This window comes from Spermophilus citellus (genome assembly GCF_964194105.1).
Source record: "Spermophilus citellus genome assembly, chromosome: 4".
Taxonomy (NCBI): domain Eukaryota; kingdom Metazoa; phylum Chordata; class Mammalia; order Rodentia; family Sciuridae; genus Spermophilus; species Spermophilus citellus.
The window spans coordinates 127,584,457-127,608,701 of NC_138185.1; the positions used below are offsets into that span (position 1 = coordinate 127,584,457).

Sequence of the window (24,245 nt, forward strand, 5' to 3'; positions counted from 1 at the left end):
AGCTGGGAGGGCATTGTTAAAGGATTCAACAGAAAGCATTCCCACACTGAGGATATAAATGGTCCTGGGAAGTCCTTCTCTGTCCCCATATAATTTGAGGCCCAGCACAGCCATACCCTGATAAGAAGTTAGCCTTTTTATCATCTGCCATCAGAGGAAATATGAATGGTTAGATCAAAATCTGGCTTGTCTCCCTGCCCATGTGTGTGCAAAAGAATGTTACCAGGAATTGAGGCAATAAAGTATCCCAGCTACATAACATTGCCATATAAAAAAAAATGCCCATGATATAAGATGATCTGTACACCTAAAAAAATATGTCACCACATCTGTTAGAAATGGGTGGGAAATTGGGGATAGGAGAGAGCATTCATTATGTGGTTTAGATCCTTTACCTAGTACATTATATTTGGATTTGATAAAGGCAACTCACACTTTGGGATCTACAGTAATCCAGGAAAATATAAAGTTTTAAAAATGAAGTATTTGAATAAATATCTGGTTTTAAAATCCAGTAAAAAGTGGAGTTATATAAATAAATGGGCTTCCTTAGGGCTGGAGATGTAGCTGAGTGGTACACACCTAGCATGTGCGAGGCCCTGAGTTCAATCCCAGGCACAGCAAAAAAGAAAAGAAAGGAAAATGAACTTCCTTATTTTAAAACAAATCATAAACCCCTAAGTCTAAAGTAAGGCAAGTTCCAAAAGAGGACTGTGCATTTTGGCTGGGCCATATAGGTTGTTCCTTCCACAGGACCTCTCAGGTGGTTCCCTGGGCTACCACCATGGAGGGTCCTAGAGCAACAAGGCATTGCAACCTAGTTAGAGCAGAGTCAAAAATCAAGATTCTTTCCTATGGTTCCCTTGTGACAAACTGATAGTTGTTCTTCAGTTTCCTTTATTTACAAATAATAATTGTATATATTTATGATATACAATGTGATAGTCTCATGAGAAACTTTAGTAAAAAATTAAGAGAAAGAAAAAGAAATGAAGCAAGGGGCATAAAAACAATCTAGTTAACAGAGCATATAGTTCTGGAATCACACATACCTACTTATCCAGCTCACACATCCCATGTGACAACTGTTCTCCTGCCCCCAGTGGGCTGTTCCTATTTAAGCAAGGTTCCTGCTCACCCAGCTCCCAGCCCACACCTGGCAACAGTCTTGTCCTCTCCTAGGAAAAGGGACCTGACACTAATTGAGACCTTCCAAACATTGTGTGGCTATTTGTTCCACTCAGTTTTCTGCTCAGAGAGACATCATTTCACAACTCCTTTGCAGGGCAGTGGTGAGCAACACCCAGTGAGCTAGGGGATGATCCAGACCAGCCAGATCTGTTTCATCAGCTCCAACTCCAGAATATTCTGGGAGAGTTCACTTGGACAAATGTCGTCCTAGTCAGGAATCACTGTAACTCTCATACACCTAGAGAAAAGATTTTACCTATATGCATTAACACAAGGATTATTTTCTCACATACTCAAAAATATTTTACAACTAGAAAAACCAAAACAACTCAAGAAGGAATTTCAAGCATTTGGCCCTGAAAAATAAAATGTGCCATCATATAAATACATATTAATGTCCACCTTATGCCAGTTCCATGACTAGTAATTTTTTTACATTGTTTTGGGGGAAACAACTCATGATTGTTTTTAGGTTAGATTTTATCTCTTGTAATGGGGATTCATTGATGGAATAATTGTATTTATTATATATATATAATATGTATAATACTGTATGTATTGTATTTATTCATGGAACTAAAGATTTACTGTTTTCTTCATTTATTTTTTGTGCTTGCTAACTTGTGATTTTTCAGGATGACAAGGTAATTATAAGTTTTTTTCCCAATTTTAAGCAAATAATGGTACTTAATTATAACTTTAACTTACAGATATCCCCCAATATATGCAGTTGATGCTTTCTGGCCACCAAACCTATTTCAATATTTATGAATTAACTTCCTATTTGACTCCTTCCTATTTAAAGTTAATAGGGAAAACATAATCATATTAGATTCCAGTCTGGATCAGAGACTCATAACTCAGCTCTGTGACTCACTGTGGTAATTATGGTAAGCCATACAAATGGTGAGAAGAGCTTGGAGTACACTCAGATGTGCAAGCTCTTCTGAGTTCTCATTTCTACCAGTCATGATTTTGATAGCCAAGCAAGGGTGAGGAGGAATCTGAAGAACTGAACATATGTCCTTTACTTTCCTTTTCATCCCCCTGAGTACAGGGTTCATAGGGAGAATAAAAAGTGGCCTCTGATGAGGTTGCAAAGTAAAATTTCTCTAATACATCTTGTTTTCAGTTACTGAGTGAAAATATTACGAGATTTTCATGTATAGTCCTACCCTTTCAAAACTTCTGGTCATTGGCTTGGGAAAACAAACTCTGAGAAGTCAGTCAGGAACTTCCTAATGCTGGTGGTCCAGATCTGATCCCAGCCCCCAGCTGCCACTTTTTAGTTAAGGTAGGTAGGACGGCAGAAGATTGATTACTTATTCCCTAGCATAGCTGCATACTAAGATGTCTCTCTTTCCCTTGAACCAACTAATTATATCAAGTTATCTAGTTTTCTAAAAGTTCAAAACCATTTCATATAGGTCCTCAGGCATTAGAGCACACATGCATCATTATGTGATGTATTAACTTGGTTCTTTGGACATTATCACTTACGGGTCTTAAAATCTGAGAATGACCCTTTCTGGAATAGAAAGACTTTTTTTTCCTTTTATAGAAAAATAAAAAAGAAATTCTCTGAAATATATACTAAAATATTTATAAAACATAAATAAAGAAATGTTCTATATAGTATTTATGGTAAATATTTTTGAATTCAATAAAATATAAGCTTAATATTAATGGTTTTTCTCTGATTATATTTGATCATCTTAAAGAATATATTTATAAACTCAAAAGAACAGCATTAGGGGAAGAGTAGAATATTGTTTTGGTTATTTTTTTCCAGGGATGTTTCTTATACACATTGAAATTCAAAAAACAAGCATTTATAAATCTCTAATTGGCATTAAAGTTATCTTGGAACTGGTCTCCAAGGTCATGATATTTGAAGTGTATTCTATTAAATCCAGCTCATTGTGAGACCTGACAGCAGATGTTGACTAAAGATCAGAATATATACTATTTAGACAGAGAGGGCCTTTGGGTTCTAAAGTATAGCAATCTTTAGAGACAATAGAGAAATGATGCTTCTTTTCTGTTTCTTCCCTGCTCAAAAGACATAGAAAGAGGCTGAATAGAAGCAAGATTTTGAAACTGTATTGGTTGTCAGAGAGAGATTGGACCAAAAAGGGAAAAGAATGAAATAAGAAATGTTGGCAAAAAAGTCTTTTTTACATAAAATCATTAGGAATTCTAATCCATCAGATGTTTATTGTAAAGGCTTATTTATCACACTATACCGTGCCAGAGGAAAAAAAGAATTAAATAGCTGCAGATGGTAGATATTTAAAAGGATCCAAATCCCACTTCTATACATCTAAAGATGTAGGGTAAAACTTTTAAATTTTTCTTAAACATATTATATGAACGCCACCTTCTTTGACCTGAGTTTTAAATGAAGAAAAAAAAAAAGCTTTATGTCAAGCTTTCAGTTTTTTATTGGGTGTTTGTTTCATTCTAACTGGTCAGAAAGTAGTAAAAAGAATGGCTCTTTTATGCCATTAAAATACTGTTTGGTGTTTTTTTTCTAATACTGTATAATATGCTATATATGTGTATGTATGTATAATTTTTACATAATATAAAACACATAGACCATCAGTGGTGGTATTCACAGAGCAGTGGTACTCTAGAATCTCATTCCCTGTGTAGTATTAAGCATTCTCAGAAGAGGGACTGATGGGGCCAAACTCTCCTATATAGTTACAGGGGCTGGGGCTGGGGCTGGGGCTGATGTTCAAATGGGGCTCAGGTGTGGTGACGCTTATAGCTCCACCCCCTCAACTGGAGGAAAGGAGTATGTTATATGTGGTCCAAAATTTTTGAGTTGAGTCTTAATGTGGAAATGTGGCATTTCCTTCTGCAGAATACAATGACAGATTCCACAATACTTTTGGAAGATGTACAGAAAATGAAAGATAAAGGTGAAATAGCACAAGCATACATTGGTTTGAAAGAAACAAATAGGTAAGTCAATGGTTCTTTTCTTGGTTTTGGTTTACCTGTGTTGGGATTAAGTCTTTAAGCTAGACTTTTGTATAGTAAGTCAGCATATTTATTCATTGCTTTATTAGACATCTCATTATCTGCAAAGAGAATCCAAGATGTCCAATGTGAACCCAGTTAAAATCCCATTTATAAAATTAGGTAGTTTTATTGATGGAGATGTCCGTGAAATTTTTATTTGTATTACAGGAAGATGTTGCTGTATATGTAGGGTCTTAGCCCTGAGGAGCTGCCTTGAGAAGAAAAATAGTTGTTCAGTTTGGGCTGTCTTGTGTGGTTCCTTTCATAGAATGGGTTAGTTATTCAGGATGGTTATTTGAAGGTTTGTAGGGACAACTGAAGCTTTCAATAATTGAAATTTAGTATGAAGAAAAGTGATAAGATATCTGGGATTACATTAGTGTTGGCCGGACAACTCTAAAAGAGTACTATGACTTCGAGGATGAGAGAATGAAGGCTCATAGATGGAATTCTCCTCAGCCTTACTGCCATTACACTTCTCAACAAAGCTGCAGTGTTATAGAAATATGAATATTAATGATTATGTGCTAAGTCCTTTTGAGAGAACAATGGCCAATGATAATTACAGAGAAAGATAATTCCAAAGTTACGTATTACCAGTGTTCAGTCTAGGTCTCTTGATGCTTAGTATCAGAATTGGTATTTGTAAATACTTTACAAACCAAAGATACTAGTCATACAAAAAGTATACTTCTTTAATGGCTAAGTGTAGAGAATGCTTATGAAAGTATTTGGTTAAACTGAAATTCTAATTAAATTTATGATTATAAATAATAAACATATTTTTGTATCTAAGATTATGTTTTTATAGAAAGAGCTATATTACACTGTTCGTGCATCCACTCAGCTTTTCAGTCACCAGGTATATGTTGTATACCTACTTCATGGCAGACTCTGTGCCACATAGTGACAATACAGCAATAAGGAAAATAAATTCAGTCCCTGCTTTCTCAGAGATTATAGGCTGCTGGTGAGACAATCAGAGTGTTTGGATTTTATTCTGAAGATAGTGGAAAGCATTGAAAGGTTTAAGTAGGAGAATGATGTGATGAGATTTGAATTTTAGAAATCTAGCCCTGGCTATTACGTTGAGAGTAGATTACAGTGGAACAAGATTGAAAACATGAAGACCAGTCACCGGATTGAAAACACAATCCAGTAATGGATTATAGTGATTTGGGCTTGGTTGGTGGCAGTTGGGATTGAGAGAAATTGGATACTTTGAAAGATACGTGAGAAGATGAGGTCAGTTTGGCCTTTTTGTATATTGAATATGTGGTGAAGAATGGGGAAGCCTGAGGTATGTGCTATGGACACTGGGTTGGATGTGGTGATGCCATTTCATGATATGAGACTGGAGTGTGGGACAGTGATCAGTAGACTTACACATATTGAATTTAAGGAACCAGGAAGACATTCAAGGAGGGAAATCCATTAGGCAATTGAATATATAGATCTGTATCCAGGAGAGATATTTGGGCCGAGATATAAATTTTGAAGTCATCAAATTATAATAATACAATTGAAACCTGGAAACAGATGAATTTTCTAGGAAGAGGTGGTAGATGGAAAACAGAATTCCTTCAATTTGTGTTATGAAAATATATCAACAAGATTATATAGCAAGAGTAAAAACCTGTACTCTGTAGTCGCACAGTGCTGGGATCCGATCCACTACTTACCATCTGCGTAACCTCTACAGGTATCTTACTTCCAAGTCTCCAAGTCTTCCTGTGTAATGTGGCACATGGTATATATATTAGGTGACTGGGAGAACTAAATGAAATATGATGAAAGGATGTAGAACAGCATCTGGCACTTAGCAAACACACAAATGTTTGTATCTTAGAAAAAAACTGTTATCAATTTTGTCATGCTTATCTGTTAACTACTTCTAATAAAATGTGATACAGCTCTAATATAAAGGGAGTTTCTCCATATATTAAGATTAGTCTTTGATGAAAATAACTTGAAATCATGTCATAAAAGCTGAATACATTGGACATGTTCTTATAAATGTTACTCCTATAAAAAATTTTAAAACAAATTTTTAAATGGATAATCAGATTTCATTAAGCTAAAACAAGTTCCTACCCAGAAGACTTAAAACTTTATTTTGAGATATACTGTGAAGATTGCCACATGAAGACAATAACTTGAGTTTTCATTCCACATGTATGCCATGGTTAGCCTCCAGTCTAATGCCTAATATACAGAATCGCTCAGCCAGCTGAATAAATTGTTAAAAACAGAATTTCTTTCTCACTTTTTAGTTTATTTCTTATTTTGGGGGAAAATAACTCTTGGTCTTGTTTTTTTTTTTTTTTTTTTTTTTTGCTATAATTTCTATGCACATACATGTGATGTTACATGTTACCCATTTTTTAAAAATTAACCAAAAATAATTTTTGTGGTAATGTTCTAGTATTATCTGTGATAAATAAAAACAATCTTACTCACTTAATAAAATATTGAAATACCCTGTGCTACTCTTGACCATCATCATCTCATTACCATCCTGTATTCCTTTGTGTTTTGCATTTTTGTTTCATTTGCATGGAAGATCTTCTGCTATGGATTACCATGAATTGAATGAGGATGGAGAGCTGTGGCTGGTTTATGAAGGGTTAAAACAAGCCAACAGGTTATATTTGTCTCCTCAAAATGGAATGTTATTAATTTGTTGTTTTTCTTACTAACAGTGACCTTGTGACTTTAACTCTGTGTTTCTTTTGCATTGTCTTCCTGGGTAAATCAGTTTCATTAAAACTTATTAAACTTAGAACATTCAGCCAGACACCTTCTCAAAAACCTTCTCCTCTAAGAGATACTATTAAAGCTAAAATTGATTGATGGTGAATATGAGAATTACTTCCTATAAGTGAATGATACTTTCTAGAGTGAATATCTTAAAGTTGTGAATCTATCTCTCTCTAGGAGTTGAGAAAACAAAATCAAGTATGGTACAAATTTTGGGGGGTAGGAACTAATATTTATTACTTAATTAGCAGCTTCTTGTTTCAAAGATCAATCTACATGTAATATGTACCTGTAGCAATGTGGCTGCTTTCTTATATATTATTATACTGCCTAAAAATAATATCAAATAAATGATTTGGCATTCCTTGTGGTTATTGCAAAATTCACATGCATGAGACAACAAATCAGGAGGGTTTCATGTTTAAGGGAAAGAAAATAAATTGAAATAGCAATATCTTTTTAATGCAGATAATCATCTGCTCTATTGACATGTATATCTTAAAATCTCATAAAAATCCATTTTAGAATTAAATTTTTAAAAGTCTTAAAATACTGTTTGTTCAGGGGGCTTCTGCTTATTCTGCTTTGTTGCTTTGTTTATTCTAACCATAAACCACTGTCATTAATTTTGAAGTATTATTGGTTTAAATTCTTTTGAAATTTTAACAGCTTGCTTGCAATGGCATCAGTAAGTTTTACCCAGCAGTTGACAAACCAAGACAGTTAGAATAAAAGAATGTCTTCTTTTCTTTCTTCACATCAGTTAATTTTTTTTTTTTTTTTTTTTTTTTGGTGGTCGTGGTGGTGGTTGCGGTAACTGGGGATTTAATCCAGGGGTGCTTTACCCCTAAGCTCCATCATCAGCCCCCCTTTTTTGAGACAGGGTCTCCCTAAGTTGCTGAGACTGGCCTCAAACTTGTGATCCTCCTGTCTCAGCCTCCTGAGTCACTGGGATTACAGATGTATACCACTATTTTTTTTTCTTGCATCAGGTCTTAACCATCACTTCATTTTGTGTTTAGAAAAGGAGTGACTGTACAAGCAGGGAAGCACAGTGAAGGGAGGATGCTCTTACTCTCTGGTATCTTTGTTGCCAGTGCCCTCATCTACTTTGTGCACACAGCTGGCTACATGGTTGCTCAAAGAAACAGTAACCACTTGTTGGTCCTGTTAATACTTGTATTCCAAAACCATGTCATGTTTGGATTCTGTTACTATTATATAAATTTATGGGGAGAGAGAAGATGATAAATTTAAAATATGTTCATATATGAAATTACAGAACTTTCTGCCTGAATTTAACTAAATCTGCATATATTTTAGAGTAAGGCTCCAGCATTTCTGTCCTTTAGTGATAAGAATAAAAAAATGGGACCCTGGTCCCACCCTCTGCCTAGAGTTAGTAACTATAATCCTTAAAGGCATATTTAATTAGATTGGGAGTTTGTAAGCTTGCCCTTTATAGTGCAGAGTTATTTGGTAGCAGTGGTACTGTGTTTTCCACATTGAATTCTAGCTTATAAATATAGAAAGCCAGATTAGAGCTAGGTCTTTCCTTTTTTTTTTTTTAAATCATCATTTCCTATGAATTTTTTAAAGAGCTAAGACTCCTCTGTCTCTTCAGACCTCTGAGAATTTTATACTGCTCAGAAAGACACAAATATGAGAGTGTTCACATACATTTCTGGTCCTTGTTTGGGTTTTTTTACTTTAATCAAGTCAGAAGATTCAGGGCTATTAGAGAGTACCTACTTTTTCTACTTTTGTAGAAAGTACAAAAGTACCACTTAGGCAGGAACTCAAAGTGTCATCTTTTCTTTCTACTTGTATGGCTTCTCTTCAGGCTCCTGGAATCCCAGCTGCAGTCACAGAAGAGGAGCCATGAGAATGAGGCTGAGGCCCTCCGAGGGGAGATCCAGAGCCTGAAGGAAGAGAACAACCGGCAGCAGCAGTTGCTGGCTCAGAACCTACAGCTACCCCCAGAGGCCCGCATCGAGGCCAGCCTGCAGCACGAGATCACCCGGTTGACCAATGAAAACTTGGTAAGGAGAAGTACCACCCCCCTACCCCCACATGCCCCCTCTCAGCAGGCAGTACCTGGCATTGCTGAATATCTTGGTTTCTTTTTGATCAAACACAGCTTTTCCTTGCTGAGAAAATCTCCATGCCCCATATTTGTTACTCTCTTACTCTAACAGAAACAGTAAAGAAAACATGAATAAATTGGTACAAATGAACAACCTGCACAGGTTGTTCTCACAGAAAGCTCCAGGTGTCCAAGTGTTCTCAGATGTCATTTGGAGGGTCAGGAAGAGAACCACCCAACTACAAACTGGGTTTTGGTAGAGTCTGAGGCAACCTGCTTCATCCATTTCAGCTAAGGATTCTCTGCCTTCTCAGGAGGTTTGGTATGTGATTGCCATGACAGAGACTGGGCAATTTTGCTTACCTTTGGTCCCCAAGCAGCCACCAAGGCCATCCCAGCCTCTCTCTCAGGCAGACAAGAGCAGGTTAGAGTTGAGATCAGGGAAGGTGGTTGGCAGAACCAAGAAGGGGCTTTTGGTTAATGCTAGATGGAGCTTATTGACAGGAGAGGGAGTCAGGATTCAGGTTTAGACTTATTCTTTTAAGAAGAACTTGTACGTATGATTGCGCAATGGTGTGACTCTACTTCATGCTCAACCAGAGAAGAGAAAAATTCTTCTCCATATGTATACAATGAATCAGAGAGCTTTCTACTGTTATGTATAACTGATTAGAACTAATAAAATAAATTTTTTTAAAAAAAAGAAGAACTTGTATAACAAATGCAGAATTTTTTTCCCTTGCCAGATTTTTGAACACTGGTATGGAGTCCAAGTTTTTTCTTTTCCTTTTTCCTTGTTTGATTTTCTTTTTTTACTGAAAATATTTTCTAAGTTATTTGTTTCTGTCACATAATAACCTTTATTACAGATTTGTAGTTTTTAAAATCTGACAGATATACACATAATATTAAAAATAATTGAAAGATTATAATTCCATACTTCTGTGTAAAATTTGTATTGTAGTGATAGCCTGATTTTTGAGAAAAGTTTTTTAAGACTTTTGAGAATTTGTCTTTTTTTTAAATTAAGGTTTCTTAATGACCTATAATAAAATACTTTGAATTCTCTCTGAAAATTTGCAATCTGAATCGTCTGTCCATTATTTCATTAGTGATACTCTGTATTACAAATAGATTTCTAGTGTCATTTATCCAGCCATCTTTTGTGTGAATTAGAAGCAAAGCGGAAGGTATTCTTTTTGCAGTCTGATTTCTGTGTGAGGCTCATGGTGGGAATACAGGAAGAAGGTGAATGTTGTATTTGGACTCTTCAGAGTGACTGAAATCTTGCCAATTTGTCAGAGAAACTACTGGTTCATTAAATATTTTTGAAATGTCATTTATTATTCCCAAATATATTTTGTTGCTTAAATTAAACTAACAATTCTTTGATGACTAAGAATTGATAAATACACTAACTAACATTGATTGATCAGCAAAAAAATTTTGTGCTTATAAATGATTGTCTTAAAATACTAGGTGAATCTGAAATAAAGGTGCTTCTGGGTGGCAGATTCCCAAAGTTTGTACACTAAGTTGATCAAGTATTTCCTTTGCAAACTGTCTGTAGTATTAATTTTTCCTAGCAATTTTCATAGCTAACATAAAAATAAAATGGGCCTCTACATTCTAAGCCATAAAAATCTGGTTAATGAGTTTGAGTTTGGGGAATACCCTTTTTAGTCAGCTGCTTGTCTTGCCATTACACTGACTACTAATTCAGGGGAATGGATTCAAATTTAAGTACATGAAATTATGTGCTTTTGCCAACTCATTATGGTTTCTCATTCTCAGTTGTGTAATTCTTGGAAGCACTTGAGAAGAAAATTCAAGCAGCAATGGACCTAGGCTTAGTGTTCTTGGAAATGAAGAACACTAATGGAAATGTCACCTTGCGTGACATCCACCAGCCACCTACTGCCCCAACACAAACACAAGAATGGTATCTCTCCTCCTCTAGTGAACATGTTTCACAGACCTCCCCCAGGATGCCTTTCAGGGAAGAAGGGCCCAAGGTTTCTCACCATTCTCTCCAAACAAGAGTACTAACAGTGCCAATATTTTCCCTTTAATTTTATTTGCCTTCCCTACCCTTGCTGTGGCTGCCAGTAGCAAAGTAGGTCTAGCAAACTCCTGAGCATCACCTACGGGGAAGGTTAGAGATAAAAGGGTAAGAGGGCTGAAGACTGAAGTGACAGCCTTGTCCGGGCAGTGTGGATGACCATTCTGTTTACCATCTAAATGATGGTGTCCTGGACATCATTCATTTCTTTTTATTATGCAAAAAATCTGTAAGAATGTAGTTAAAATTATCCATACTAGAAAATAATATATAGCAACGACAAATCAGAGTCTTCTGAATATATACAAATTCATTATTTGTGTTTTAAAATACTTTTAAATGAATTTTGCTGAGAGGTAGTGTTCCCTCAAAGACAGGGGGAAAAAAACCAAATATCCATTATGCCTGTTTTTTCAGTATTTTGAGGAATTATATGCAGATGACCCTAAGAAGTATCAATCATATCGGATTTCACTTTACAAACGGATGATTGTATGTAAAACCACAGTGTTTTTTCCTTGTCTTCCTGCTAATTTTAGCCCTCTATATCTGAAGAGCACACTGCTGCCTGCCCCTCACCAGAAGTCTTTTCAAAAACTTTCACAAAACCTATTTCTGCCCACAGCTATCTTTTAGCCAGTGGTGTCATCTCTTTCAGTGTCCTGCGTCCATTCTCATGTGTGGTTTGTTATTAACACTAGGCTTACAGTGTGATGGAAGCAATATGATTTGAAAGATCACATGAAATCCAAGAAGCAATTAACAGTTTGAACAAAGCATTAGCAACTATTCCCTTCAAGTCATCATTTTAGCCTGTAATCCCAGCAATTCTGGAAGCTGAGTCAGGAGAATCACAAATTCTAGACCAGCCTCAGCAACTTAGCAAAGCCCTGTCTCAAAAAAATCCAAAAAGGATTGGGGATATAGCTCAGTGTTTAATCTCCAGTACCAAAACAAAAAACCCAGATCATTAGTTTAGTATCTATATCCACTCCTGTCTAAACTGGAGAACAAATGATATTTGGATTTGTAAACACTTGTCTTCTCTGTAACCTGAATGAAAACCACAAACATCCCTGACTCATTTCCCTTCTAAACTCTGAGTCTGCTCTTACTCGCTTTATTTATTGACTTTCTAATTATGTGCTGGCATTTTAGAGAATTCTCTTTTACAGAGACAATAATCATACACTTTAATACCTCCCACCATAAACATTCTGTTTTTTCCTCTTTTGCATTACACATTCATAATTATTCCCTTTCTTTGTATATATCACCTGCAAGATTTCATGAGTGTCTTGTGCCACCTGCCACTTTGGCCCAAAGTCATCAAACTGCTCTTTATCCCATTCTCTATGATTATTTTTCAACTTACCTTTTAATTCCCAAAACTTTTAAGTTTCAGAGCTATTCTAACAGCTCCAAAGAATGGGTCTCTCATAGAGTAGGGTTCAATTCCTGCTTGATAAGTTCAATGATCCTTAAATCTTCTCCCAAAACCTTTTGTGAACTCATCAAAATTCATGCTTGCCTAGTTTCCCTTTAAAATAAGCCATTTCACTGTAATAACAATATATTGAAAAGGTTTTATTTTTTTTACCCATAGAGAGTCTACTTAAAAAGACTCCACAGGAAGCTTGCCATCCATCACGCTGTAAAGATTTTACTGCATTGTGTATTTTAACATTTGGCTTTATTATAGCTGTATTTCCCATGCCTGCCAGTTTTAGCCAGGTGGGGGCTCCACCAACGAGCTGCTCTGAAGCTTTTATGTAAAACTAACAGTACTATTTCTGTGATGCTGTGTCAGCTCTCCCTTGGAAAGGGAAGTTTTAAAAGGGCTATTTTGATCTTTTTGTTATGTTTCTCATTTTGATCTTTAGGATTTGATGGAACAACTTGAAAAACAGGATAAGACTGTCCGGAAACTGAAAAAACAACTGAAAGTTTTTGCCAAAAAAATTGGTGAACTAGAAGGTACTAAATATATTTTTTATATGACAGTCATTGAATCTTGGTTGTTTATTGGCTATACAAGCAGCCTAACAAAGACTGTATGTGAATATTAGGAAAAATAACCTTTAGCAAACCTAATTTCTGTGGAGTGGAAATTTCTATTTCTACATGAAGAAAAATGTTCTTTCTGTGGTGGGAATTATATTTTCAGAAGGAGAGAATTCATTCATCAAGCATCTAATGAGCGTCTCATGTATGCCAGGTAATATGCTAGGCAGTATACATAGCCATTAAGAGCATGGAATGTGGAGCCAGGCTTCCTGGGTTCAAGTTTTAATCATTCTACTTACTGCCAGACGTGCTGGTGCACACTTGTAATCCCAGCAGCTCCAGAGGCTGAGGCAGGAGGATTATGAGTTCAAGGTCAACCTCAGCAATTTAGTGAGGGCCTAAGCAACTTAGCAAGGCCCTGTCGCAAAATAAAAATATAAAAAGGTCTGGGGATGTGGCTCAGTGGTCAAGTGCCCCAGGTTCAATCCCCAGGACCAAAAAAAAAAAAAAAATCCTTCTACTTACTAACCATATAATATTGGACAAGTAACCAAACCTCTCTATGCCTCAGTTTTCCAATATGTTAAATGAAAATGTTAATAATATCTGATATAGTTATAAGAATTGAATGAGTTGGTATGAGTAATACATTTAGAATAGTTTATGATACATAGTAAATGCTACATATAACTTAGTTGTTAGTATTAACTTTTAATATTTGGGATACTGACAGGAGTGATATAAAGTCTGTTTCCTCAAAGAATCCACAGTATGATAGAGGAAAAAAGAGAAGCAAATAAAAATATGACAAATGAAAATAAAGAAATAAGATCTTTTAAAATATCTCATGGTTTCTATATGATAATGGCAGGAAAACTCCTTGAGAAAAATTAAATATAAGTTGCTGTTATTATTATGAATAAATTAATCTTGTTTGTGGATTAATGTGTTTATTCATTAAATAAATATACTGAGTTCCTGCCGTGATCTGAGCACAGTTGTAGGCACCAGGGATCTAACAGTGAACAGGACTAAAGCCATATTCTAAGCTTTTTTCAACATACTTCTCATTGCTTGAGAGATTTTAGAGAAACTATTTGGAATTGCCTTCATACCTAAAATGATATTACTCAGCCTGATCTCCCATCTTATTCTCTAGATGTCATTCTGTTTAATTTCTGCTTGGCTCAAAGAGTTAAGATTCCCCACTACTGGTAATGTTCAAGAGAATCTACTATGATTGACGCATAAGTATGGTTTTCATTCCTCAAACATGCCAGGACCTATCATAATTATTCTGTTTGGCTTCCTGTTCTCCTGGTCAAGTCCTACTTGTCCTTTGAGACCAGAGTCATGTGTCACACCCCCAAAAGCAGCCTTTCCTGATCCTACAGATAGATCTTATGGCCCTGCCCTCTGTGCACCACAGTTTGGCTCACATCTTCTATGATTTTCATTACATCATATTTTTAGTAGTTTTCCTTGTTTGAATTATTGTCTTTCATGATAAACTATAAATTTCCTTAGCATAGGAACCACCTACCTCTTATTTTTCTTTTGTTTTCATAGCCCTGAGTATGGTGTCGGACCTATAATAGTCCTTTCTTAAGTGTTTGTTGAAAAAATAAATAAGTTTCAGAAATATTTAGAACATGACAGCTTGAATATTTACTTTAAAGAGGATATTTCTCTCTTAGATATACAAATACTGGAATAACTGTTTAGAAATCAGAAAGATTACTTTGTAGTAATATTTGATGTATAATTCTTCATATAACATTGAAATTTTTGAAACCCCAAATCACATACTCACACATGTGAGATATACAGTTTAAAAAAGAACTTTCTACACTTATTATGCACTAAATTATATCATGAGGTTTTAATCAGACAAGAGCATTTGCTTGAAAGAAACTGATTTTAAGGGTATTAACTTGTGAGATTGCTTATGTTGAACTCCTACTGGCTTCTTTGCCATACATTAGTAATTTTACATTTTTAATCAGCTTTCTTTGATGTATATGTTTCTAAAAGATTACATTAGAATATTTCAAGATGTTACTAATTTTAGGCTATTATTAATCAGAAATCAGTGAAACAACCTTTTCAGTGAAACAACCCTGACAAGTATAAAGCTGATAGGTATAAAGCTAAAAACATTTGAGAAGGCTTAGATTAAGTCAAACAAAGACATAATGGTTCTTAAGAAAGGTTATATTTTGAATCAAGTGATAACACTAACTAGAGAATAAAATTAATAGATTTATGTGACCTGGAACTTATGGCAGGCATTGTCCCTGCTCTACCCTCAAATTAGGGAATATAGATGAAAGATTTTTTTAACACTTCTCCCTTTGTCCATGAATCTCACAGTTGTACAGAAAATACTGGCAACTTTGTATAGCAAAGCACTTTCTAGTAGCCAAAAGTGAATATTTTTCTTCAACATACTTAATACATATATTATAACATACTTAAATCCTTTCAGTTTAAAATAACACAACTCTTACCTTTTCCTATGGGCTACATTTAATTAAGGAGACTTTTTTTAACATCCAGCAAAATCTGTTTTTAAAAATACCAACCTATATAATTTTTTAGAAGGAATTATATAGTTAAATGGAGAGTATTTCAAAATTTGATGTGCTTTGTGCCGTATTTTAATCTAGGAGTGGGTGTTCCATCTCGGTTTTTGTAGTCAAGAAATTTATACCTGAAAGTCTTCTAAAAATCATTTGATTATTTTATAAGAGAAAAAAAAAAGCATAGGTGACATTCCCAAAGCCTCAGCCAGTAAGATACAGGACCAGAACCCAAGCTCTCTGAGAATCACTGCTTTCTCTCCTTTGAGTCATGTTTCCCAACAGAGCTTCTCCACTTATAGGAATGTATCTGTTTTAATTGAACCTGAGATCAATATCTTCCTGGTGCCAAGTGTGGAAAAGTAAAATTTTTTAAAAATCCAATTTTCTTTCCTTTTCCATAACAAAAAGGTTAAGGAATGTTTTCCTTTCAAGTTTATAAAGAATTTAGAAAACAGAAATAGGGACTGCTTCAGCTTTTTGTAGAAAGAGTCTGCATTGGATAAAGCACTGGACTAAGAAACTGCCATCTCAGTTCATTTGTGCTGCTCTGACAAAACACCTGAGACTGGGTGATTTTTAAGCAACAGGAATTTGTTTCTCATAGTTAGTTCTAGAGGATGGAAGTTCAAGATCAAGGTGCGTGCAGGCTCACTGCCTGTTGAAGGCTTGATTTCTGTTTCCCTGGTGGTGCTTTGTTGCTGTGCCCTCCAGAGGGTTCTTAGGCTGTGTCCTCACATGGAAGGGATGGAAGGACAAAAGGTCTAATTAGTTCCTTATAACACTTTTATAAGGCACTAATCCCATCCTTAAGGGTGGAGCTCCTATGGACTAATCACCTCATAAAGGCTCCACATTTTAATACTGTTGCATTGGGGATTAAGTTTCAACATAAACTTTGGAAAGCAAATGTTCACACCATTACAGCCACCAATGTCTCTTGAGTGTTTGAAAACTGGAGTAGAACCAGGCATGGTGACACATTCCTGTAATCCCAGCAACTCAGGAGGCTAAAGCAGGAGGAGTGCAAGTTTGAGGCTAGCCTCAGTAATGAAGGGAGACCCTGTCTTAAAATAAAAAATAAAAAGGACTAAGGCTATAGCTTAGTAAAGTGCCTCTGGGCTCAATTCCTAGTGCCAAAAAAGAAAGAAAAAGAAAACTGGGGTAGTGTCCTGGTTTATCCTTTTCAGGCTTTATATTTTCCTGATGCTACATAGAAGTTGACATTTTATTTTAATTAGTAAATAGTTTTGCTAAATAAATCAAGATTATGTTGAGCTGATAGCTGTCTTTTATCTGTGAGTTTTTGTAAAGACTTAAGTCTCTAGGAAGAATTCAAAGGCAGAGAGAAAAATTTTAATGGGAAGATGGGAAAATTTGTGTGACATTTTTGTTCAGACCAAAAAAAGATCCTAGTTCAAGATTTTGCAAAAAGAAAGTGAAGCTTTCTTTTAACATACAAGCTCTTTTATTGAAAGTATTCACCATATTTTATAATTTTGAGGTGCATGCTTCACATTTTAGCACCTCTGAAGTTGGAATATGTCTTAAAATTATTGATGCACTATTATCGTTTTATTGCCATTTTTTCACTGTTATATAAAATGTCATATCTCACAGTTAGTGGCATCTTAAGGAAGTATAAAAGTAGTAGGCTTAAAACATCTTCTTTGGGTTACATGGACTCTAGATTTTCCCCCCCAGTACTGGGGACAGTGGCATTTTACTACTGAGCCTTTTTATTTTTTTATTTTGAGACAGGGTCTCAATGAGTTTCTGAGGCTGGCCTCAAACTTCTGATCTTCTTGCATCAGCCTCCAAAGTAGCTGCAATTACAGGCACTTATTACCACATCTGGTAGACATGTGTTTTTACCGAGAAATCTAATGTTAAATTCATTTCCTCCCAGTTTCCCCTCTTAGAATCATCTCTGTGGCTTAAAGTAACTAGAAACATAAATGGCAGAGAATTTATTATTTTAACACACATCAGCAGGCCCATAATCTCTGGAGGCCACAACTTCATCATCACTCCTTATGGCTGTTGTGTTTAAACTGACCCCAGAAGTAATTAATATGAAAATAAACAGTTTTGAGTCTCCTCTTCTCTCACATAAAGTATTATATTATAAAACTTACCTGGTGGGTTTCAGACTGCATCTTGTATCTGCAACACTAGATCACAGGAGTTGGTTGTAGCCCCTAGCTGTCCAATTGCAATCTGATCACTCTTTAGATATCATAGTGTTGGTGGATGGTGGTGATTCTACCTAAACCAGGTTTTCAGCACTTACAGTCCCAATATGTGATGTTGCATCACGAGGTGGAATATATGTCACCATGCTCCATGCCACATAAGCAAGAGCACTGGCAGGTATTTTGTTCTCCATGATAATCTTTTCCTGTAGAATTGGTTTCTTAGAACTAGAAAAGGAAATGCCCAGAGCAACACAAGAAGTTCTGATACCTCATGGAGCCAGCACCTTTAAACTTTCTAATATTTTTGCATATGATCTGCATTTTATTTGACAACAATCTGAGAACCCAAACTTATTGTATGCTTAAAGAGATTTCTTTTTTTTTAAATTAGTATTTATATTTTTTAGTCATACATGACAGTAGAATGTATTTTGACATATAACACATACATGGAATGTACATACATCAATCAAATTGTCTATTCTATTCTGCTGCCCTTCCTATCCTCCCTACTCCTCCCCTCCTCTCCCATCCTTTCTCTCTATCCAATCTAATGTGACACACTTTTTTTTTTCTTTTTCTCATTACAACATCATATATGTATTCTGTATAACAATGAGGTTCTCCTTCCATCTTCTGTGCAACTCCCCTTCTCCCTCTTTTTCCCTCCCACCTCTCTTCCCTATTTAGTGGTAGTCTTCCTCTCATGCTCTTCCACCCTATCCCATTTTGAGTCACCCCACTTATATCAGAAAAGACATTCGGCATTTGTATTTTAGGGATTGGCTAACTTCACTTAGCATAATCTGCTCTAATGCCATCCATCTGCCTGCAAATGCCATGATTTTATTATTTTTTAGTGCTGAGTAATATTCCATTGTGTATAAATGACACATTTTTTAATCCATTCATCTATTGAAGGGCATCTAGGTTGGTTCCACATTCTAGCTATTATGAATTGTGCTGCTATAAACATTGATGTGGCTGTGTCCCTGTAGTATGCTCTTCTTAGGTCTTTTGGGTATAGTCCAAGAAGGGGAATAGCTGGGTCAAATGGTGGTTCCATTCCCAGCTTTCCAAGGAATCTCCATTCTGATTTCCAAATTGGCTGCACCAATTTGCAGTCCCACCAGCAATATATGAGTGTACCTCCTCCTCCCTCTCCCTCCCCCCCCCGCCCCCCCATCCTTGCCAGCACTGATTGTTGTTTGACTTCATAATGGCTGCCATTCTTATTGGAGTGAGATGGTATCTTAGAGTAGTTTTAATTTGCATTTCTCTGATTGCTAGAGATGGTTAGCATTTTTTCATGTATTTGTTGATTGATTGTATATCCTCTTCTGAGAAGTTTCTGTTCAAGTCCTTGGCCCATTTGTTGATTGGGTTATTTGCTTTTTTGTTGTTTAACTTTTTGAGTTCTTTGTATACTCTAGAGATTAGAGCTCTATCTGATGTTTGAGGGGTAAAAATTTGTTCCCAGGATGTAGGCTCTCTATTCACCTCGCATATTACTTCTCTTGCTGAGAAAAAACTTTTTAGTTTGAATTCGTCCCAGTTGTTTGATTCTTGGTTTTAACTCTTGTGCTATAGGTGTCTTATTAAGAAATTTGGGGCCTGCCCCCACTTGATGAAGATTAGGACCAACTTTATCTTCTATTAGACGCAGAGTCTCTGGTCTGATTCTTAGCTCCTTGATCCATTTTGAGTTGACTTTTGTGCATGATGAGAGAAAGGGATTCAATTTCATTTTGTTGCATATGGATTTCCAGTTCTCCCAGCACCATTTTTTGAATTATTTTGAAACCCTAAACTCTAATAAAATAGAGGATAGTGAAGGCATCGATAAATTCCTTAAGGCATATGAGCTACCCAGATTGAGTCAGGGTGATATAAACAACCTAAACAGACCAATATCAATTGAGGAAATAGAAGAAGCCATCAAAAGACTACCAACTAAGAAAAGCCCAGGACCGGACAGATATACAGCAGAGTTTTACAAGAACTTTAAAGAAGAACTAATACCAATACTCTACAATCTATTTCAGGAGATAGAAAAAGAGGGAGTACTTCCAAATTCATTCTATGAGGCCAATATCACCCTGATTCCCAAACCAGATAAAGACACCTCAAAGAAAGAAAACTACAGACCAATATCCCTAATGAATATAGATGCAAAAAACCTCAATAAAATTCTGGCAAATTGGATACAAAAACAAATCAAAAAGATCGTGCACCATGACCAAGTAGGATTCATCCCTGGGATGCAAAGCTGGTTCAATATATGGAAATCAATAAATGTAATTCACCACATCAATAGTCTTAAAGATAAGAACCATATGATCATCTCGATAGATGCTGAAAAAGCATTTGACAAAATACAGCATCCCTTTATGTTCAAAACTCTAGAAAAATTAGGGATAACAGGAAATTGCCTCAAAATGGTAAAAGCTATATACGCTAAGCCTCAGGCCAGTATCATTCTAAATGGAGAAAAATTGAAGGCATTTCCTTTAAAATCTGGAACAAGACAGGGATGCCCTTTCTCACCACTTCTATTCAACATAGTTCTTGAAACACTAGCCAGAGCAATTAGACAGATGAAAGAAATTAAAGGCATAAATATAGGAAAAGAAGAACTTAAATTAGCACTATTTGCTGATGACATGATCCTATATCTAGCAGACCCAAAAAATTCAACTAAGAAACTTCTAGAACTAGTAAATGAATTCAGCAAAGTGGCAGGATATAAAATCAATACCAATAAATCAAAGGCATTCCTGTATATCAGTGACAAATTCTCTGAAATGGAAATGAGGACAACTACTCCATTCACAATATCCTCAAAAAAAAATAAAATAAAATACCTGGGAATCAACAAAAGAGGTGAAAGAGCTATACAATGAAAACTACAGAACCCTGAAGAAAGAAATAGAAGAAGACCTTAGAAGATGGAAGGATTTACCTTGCTCATGGATTGGTAGAATTAATATTATTAAGATGGCCATACTACCAAAAGCACTTTACAGATTCAATGCAATTCCCATCAAAATCCCAATGACATTCCTTGCAGAAATAGAATAAGCAATCATGAAATTCATCTGGAAAAACAAGAGACCCAGAATAGCTAAAGTAATTCTAAGCAGGAAGAGTGAAATTGGTGGTATCGCGACTCCAGATTTTAAACTATACTATAGAGCAATAGTAACAAAAACAGCATGGTACTGGCACCAAAACAGGCTGGTAGACCAATGGTACAAAATAGAGGACACAGAGACAAATCCACAAAATTACAACTACCTTATATTAGACAAAGGTGCTAAAACCATGCAATGGAGAAAGGATAGCATCTTAAAGAGATTTCTTAACTGCTTTCCTTTCCTGTAGATTAAAGGATAAAAATCCTGCTTACTATCACAATCATCAAGATAAGTTCACATGTTCCCTTTTGGTTCCCAACTTTGAGATGAACTTGGAGGCCTCTTTTTATCCTTAGCATATTCTTTTCTAGCTGCTGTTATTGACAATAGTGACCATTTTTAATACTATTGTACTTCAATGATTGCAGCTTCATAGCAAGACTTTAGTATTCATTAAAAGCAACAAACAAGTAAAAAAATATTTAGGAATTTTTATTAAATAAAGGCGTTTGTTTATGATTTCTTTGGAGATTAGAGGTGGCAGGAGAAAGGTGTTTGCCTTATGAGGCCCTTATGGAAAAAAATACATTTTCACATCAGTTAGTATGAAGGAACACTCTTGATGTGGTCTGAGATGATTATAATGATACATTTAGAGTAAATATTCTTTTGTTTTTAATGACTAGATTCTTAGAACTAGTTGATCTTGCTGTCCCCTTGTACAATATTGTTTTTCCCTTTGTGAGTAACCTTATTACAAAAAAAAACAAAAAACAAAAAACTTGAAAGTTTCAAATCAGTTCAGGTTAGATTATTTGATGTTAATAATATCAGGCTCTAGTGCCTGTCAGAGTAGCATCATCATTTAAATTTGCTACCTATCCACCCAGTTTTAGCACCAGAGAATAATTATAAGAGGACAATTTTAAGTGGCAAATATGGCAAGTTTGTATTGTTACAGAGTTCATTTAAAATGATAGGAACATGAAACCCTCTCATTTTTCCTATCTAGAAACCATTCTGCTCTTTTTTTTTTTTCCCTTATGAAGTGGGCCAGATGGAGAATATATCTCCAGGACAGATCATTGATGAGCCTATCCGTCCAGTCAACATTCCCAGGAAAGAAAAAGATTTCCAAGGAATGCTGGAATACAAGAAGGAAGATGAGCAAAAGCTTGTTAAGAACCTGATTCTAGGTAAGTATTCTCTACATGGGATAAAAGCTCTTTCTAGTATGTGTGGCAGTGGTGGGAAGACTAATCAATCATTTTTAAGTATTCAACACTGAAGTTTCTTTAGTCATAATTACATGTTGTACATTGCAGTGCTGCTACAGCATCTTGACTACCCTATGCTTTGTTAGTCAAACTGCAGGGACAAGTGCTTAGGACCTAACTGTAAGGATCTCTTGAGGCCCGGCCTTCTCAGTCCTATGGGCACATTAGAATCACCAACAAACTTTAGAAAAGTATTGATGGTCCCTCTAACTTAAGCCAATTAAATTAAAATCTGTAGGAAATAGAGCCTGGCCATGTCTAGTACTTTTAAAATAGCCTCTCAAGGGACTCTTACAGTTGAATACCTATAGGCCTTTTAGGTTTCTGAATTTCTGTTTTTCCTTACTTCCCTGGAAAGTTTTATATCTAAATATGTTGAGGACAACAGTTTAGTAATAAAGAAGAAACAAAAGAATTAAGATAAAGATTCCAGTGAAGGAAGGACAGGGTAGGACAAATGAGAAGGGAATCCAGAAGCATTATAGAGGGGCATCAGGCCTTGGGTGTGAGCCTTCTGGCTCTGTGAGAAGACAGTTCAGGGGCTGGTGGTAAACAAGGAAAGAGTACACACACCCATGAGTTGTGAACTGAAAAAACTTAAAACTGCTCCGTCAGCATTTGTACAGCATTCTACCACCCAAGTGCCAGGGTGACAGCAGTGTGATTGGCAGTTATATTTGATTTAACATTCTTCATGTTCATGGCATTAAACTCAGAACTATATATAGGTACAGAGGTACTTCAGTTTCAACATGATCTTCATTTAGCAAAAATGTTCAAGAGGTCATTGTTTGGGGGGTATAAAAAAGAATAAAGCATGAAGGAAGGTGTGTTGTTTTATATAAAATTTGTCAGGAAACACTTTTTGATAAGATAATCTTTGGACAGAGGCTAAAGGAAGTAAGACAGCTGATATCTGAGTAAAGAACCTTAGAGGCAGAAAAAAATAGTAAGTTTATAGGCCTTGGGGTGGGAGCAGGCCTGGTATATTCAGCCAACAGTAAGGAAATGCATTTGACTGAAGCAGGTAATCCAGGGCTTGGGAAGAGGAACAGGGCCAGATCATGTGGACTACATGAGGATTTCAGATTTTATAAATGGGTGAGATGAGAAGCTGCCTGGAGGATTCTTGAACAAGAGTTAGATAATCTTACCTATATTTTTTAAAAGAAATACTGTAGTTGATATATAGAAAATATGCTGTGGGGAAAAGGGTGCACCAAGGAGACCAGGTAAGAATCTCATAGCAAATCGAGAAGAGATAATGGTGGTCTAGCTAGTTACTGTAATAGCTAGTTACTGTAGTGCAAAGTAGTTTGGACTCTGGGTATATTTTTTTAGGGAGAGCCAGCAGGATCCATTGGTGGATTAGGTATGTATTATGAGAAAAGAAAAGAGCCAAAGAGATGAGGAGGTTTATAACCTGAGAAACTGGAAGATTGGAGCTGCCATTTCCAAACACTGAAAGAGCAGGTTTATCAGAGAACCAGGAGCTTGGTTTGGGAGAGGTTCAGTTTGACATATCTAAGGAGAGATATCAAGAAGGCAGTTGATACATAAGACTGGAGTTCAAGGGAAGAGTCAGGGCAGGACATATAAATATTAGATAGACATGTCCCCACTCTCAAGAATTTCTCCTCTTAATGATTTGTTAAAATACTCTTTTTTGCTGGACATGATGGCTCATGCCTATAATCCCAGCAATTTGGGAATCTGAGGCAGGGGGATTCAAGGCCAGCCCCAACAATGTAGCAAGACCCCACCCCCAACTCCCTTCCACCAAGCAACTTAGCAAGACCCCATCTCAAAATAGGAAATTAAAAGTACTGGGGTCATAGCTCAGTGGTAAAGTGACCCTGGGTTCAATTCCCAGTACAAAAAAATTTTTTTTAAATTTGATTTACCCTGATTG

The 24,245-nt window shown here is 35.9% G+C and overlaps 1 protein-coding gene across 5 annotated transcripts in view; it reads left to right on the top strand.

Annotated features, from left to right (window-relative positions):
* Positions 1-24,245, top strand: part of MYO5A (myosin VA) — a 207,184-nt gene that overhangs the window by 155,360 nt on the left and 27,579 nt on the right. For 2 of the 5 annotated variants that reach the window (XM_081290005.1, XM_081290009.1), the window contains 6 exons: positions 4,064-4,164; positions 6,788-6,868; positions 8,828-9,026; positions 11,550-11,624; positions 13,016-13,109; positions 22,106-22,252. In XM_081290005.1, coding sequence (XP_081146131.1) covers positions 4,064-4,164; positions 6,788-6,868; positions 8,828-9,026; positions 11,550-11,624; positions 13,016-13,109; positions 22,106-22,252 — 697 coding nt within the window. The remainder of the gene's footprint in view (positions 1-4,063; positions 4,165-6,787; positions 6,869-8,827; positions 9,027-11,549; positions 11,625-13,015; positions 13,110-22,105; positions 22,253-24,245) is intronic. The other 3 variants (XM_081290006.1, XM_081290007.1, XM_081290008.1) reach the window with 3 other exon arrangements.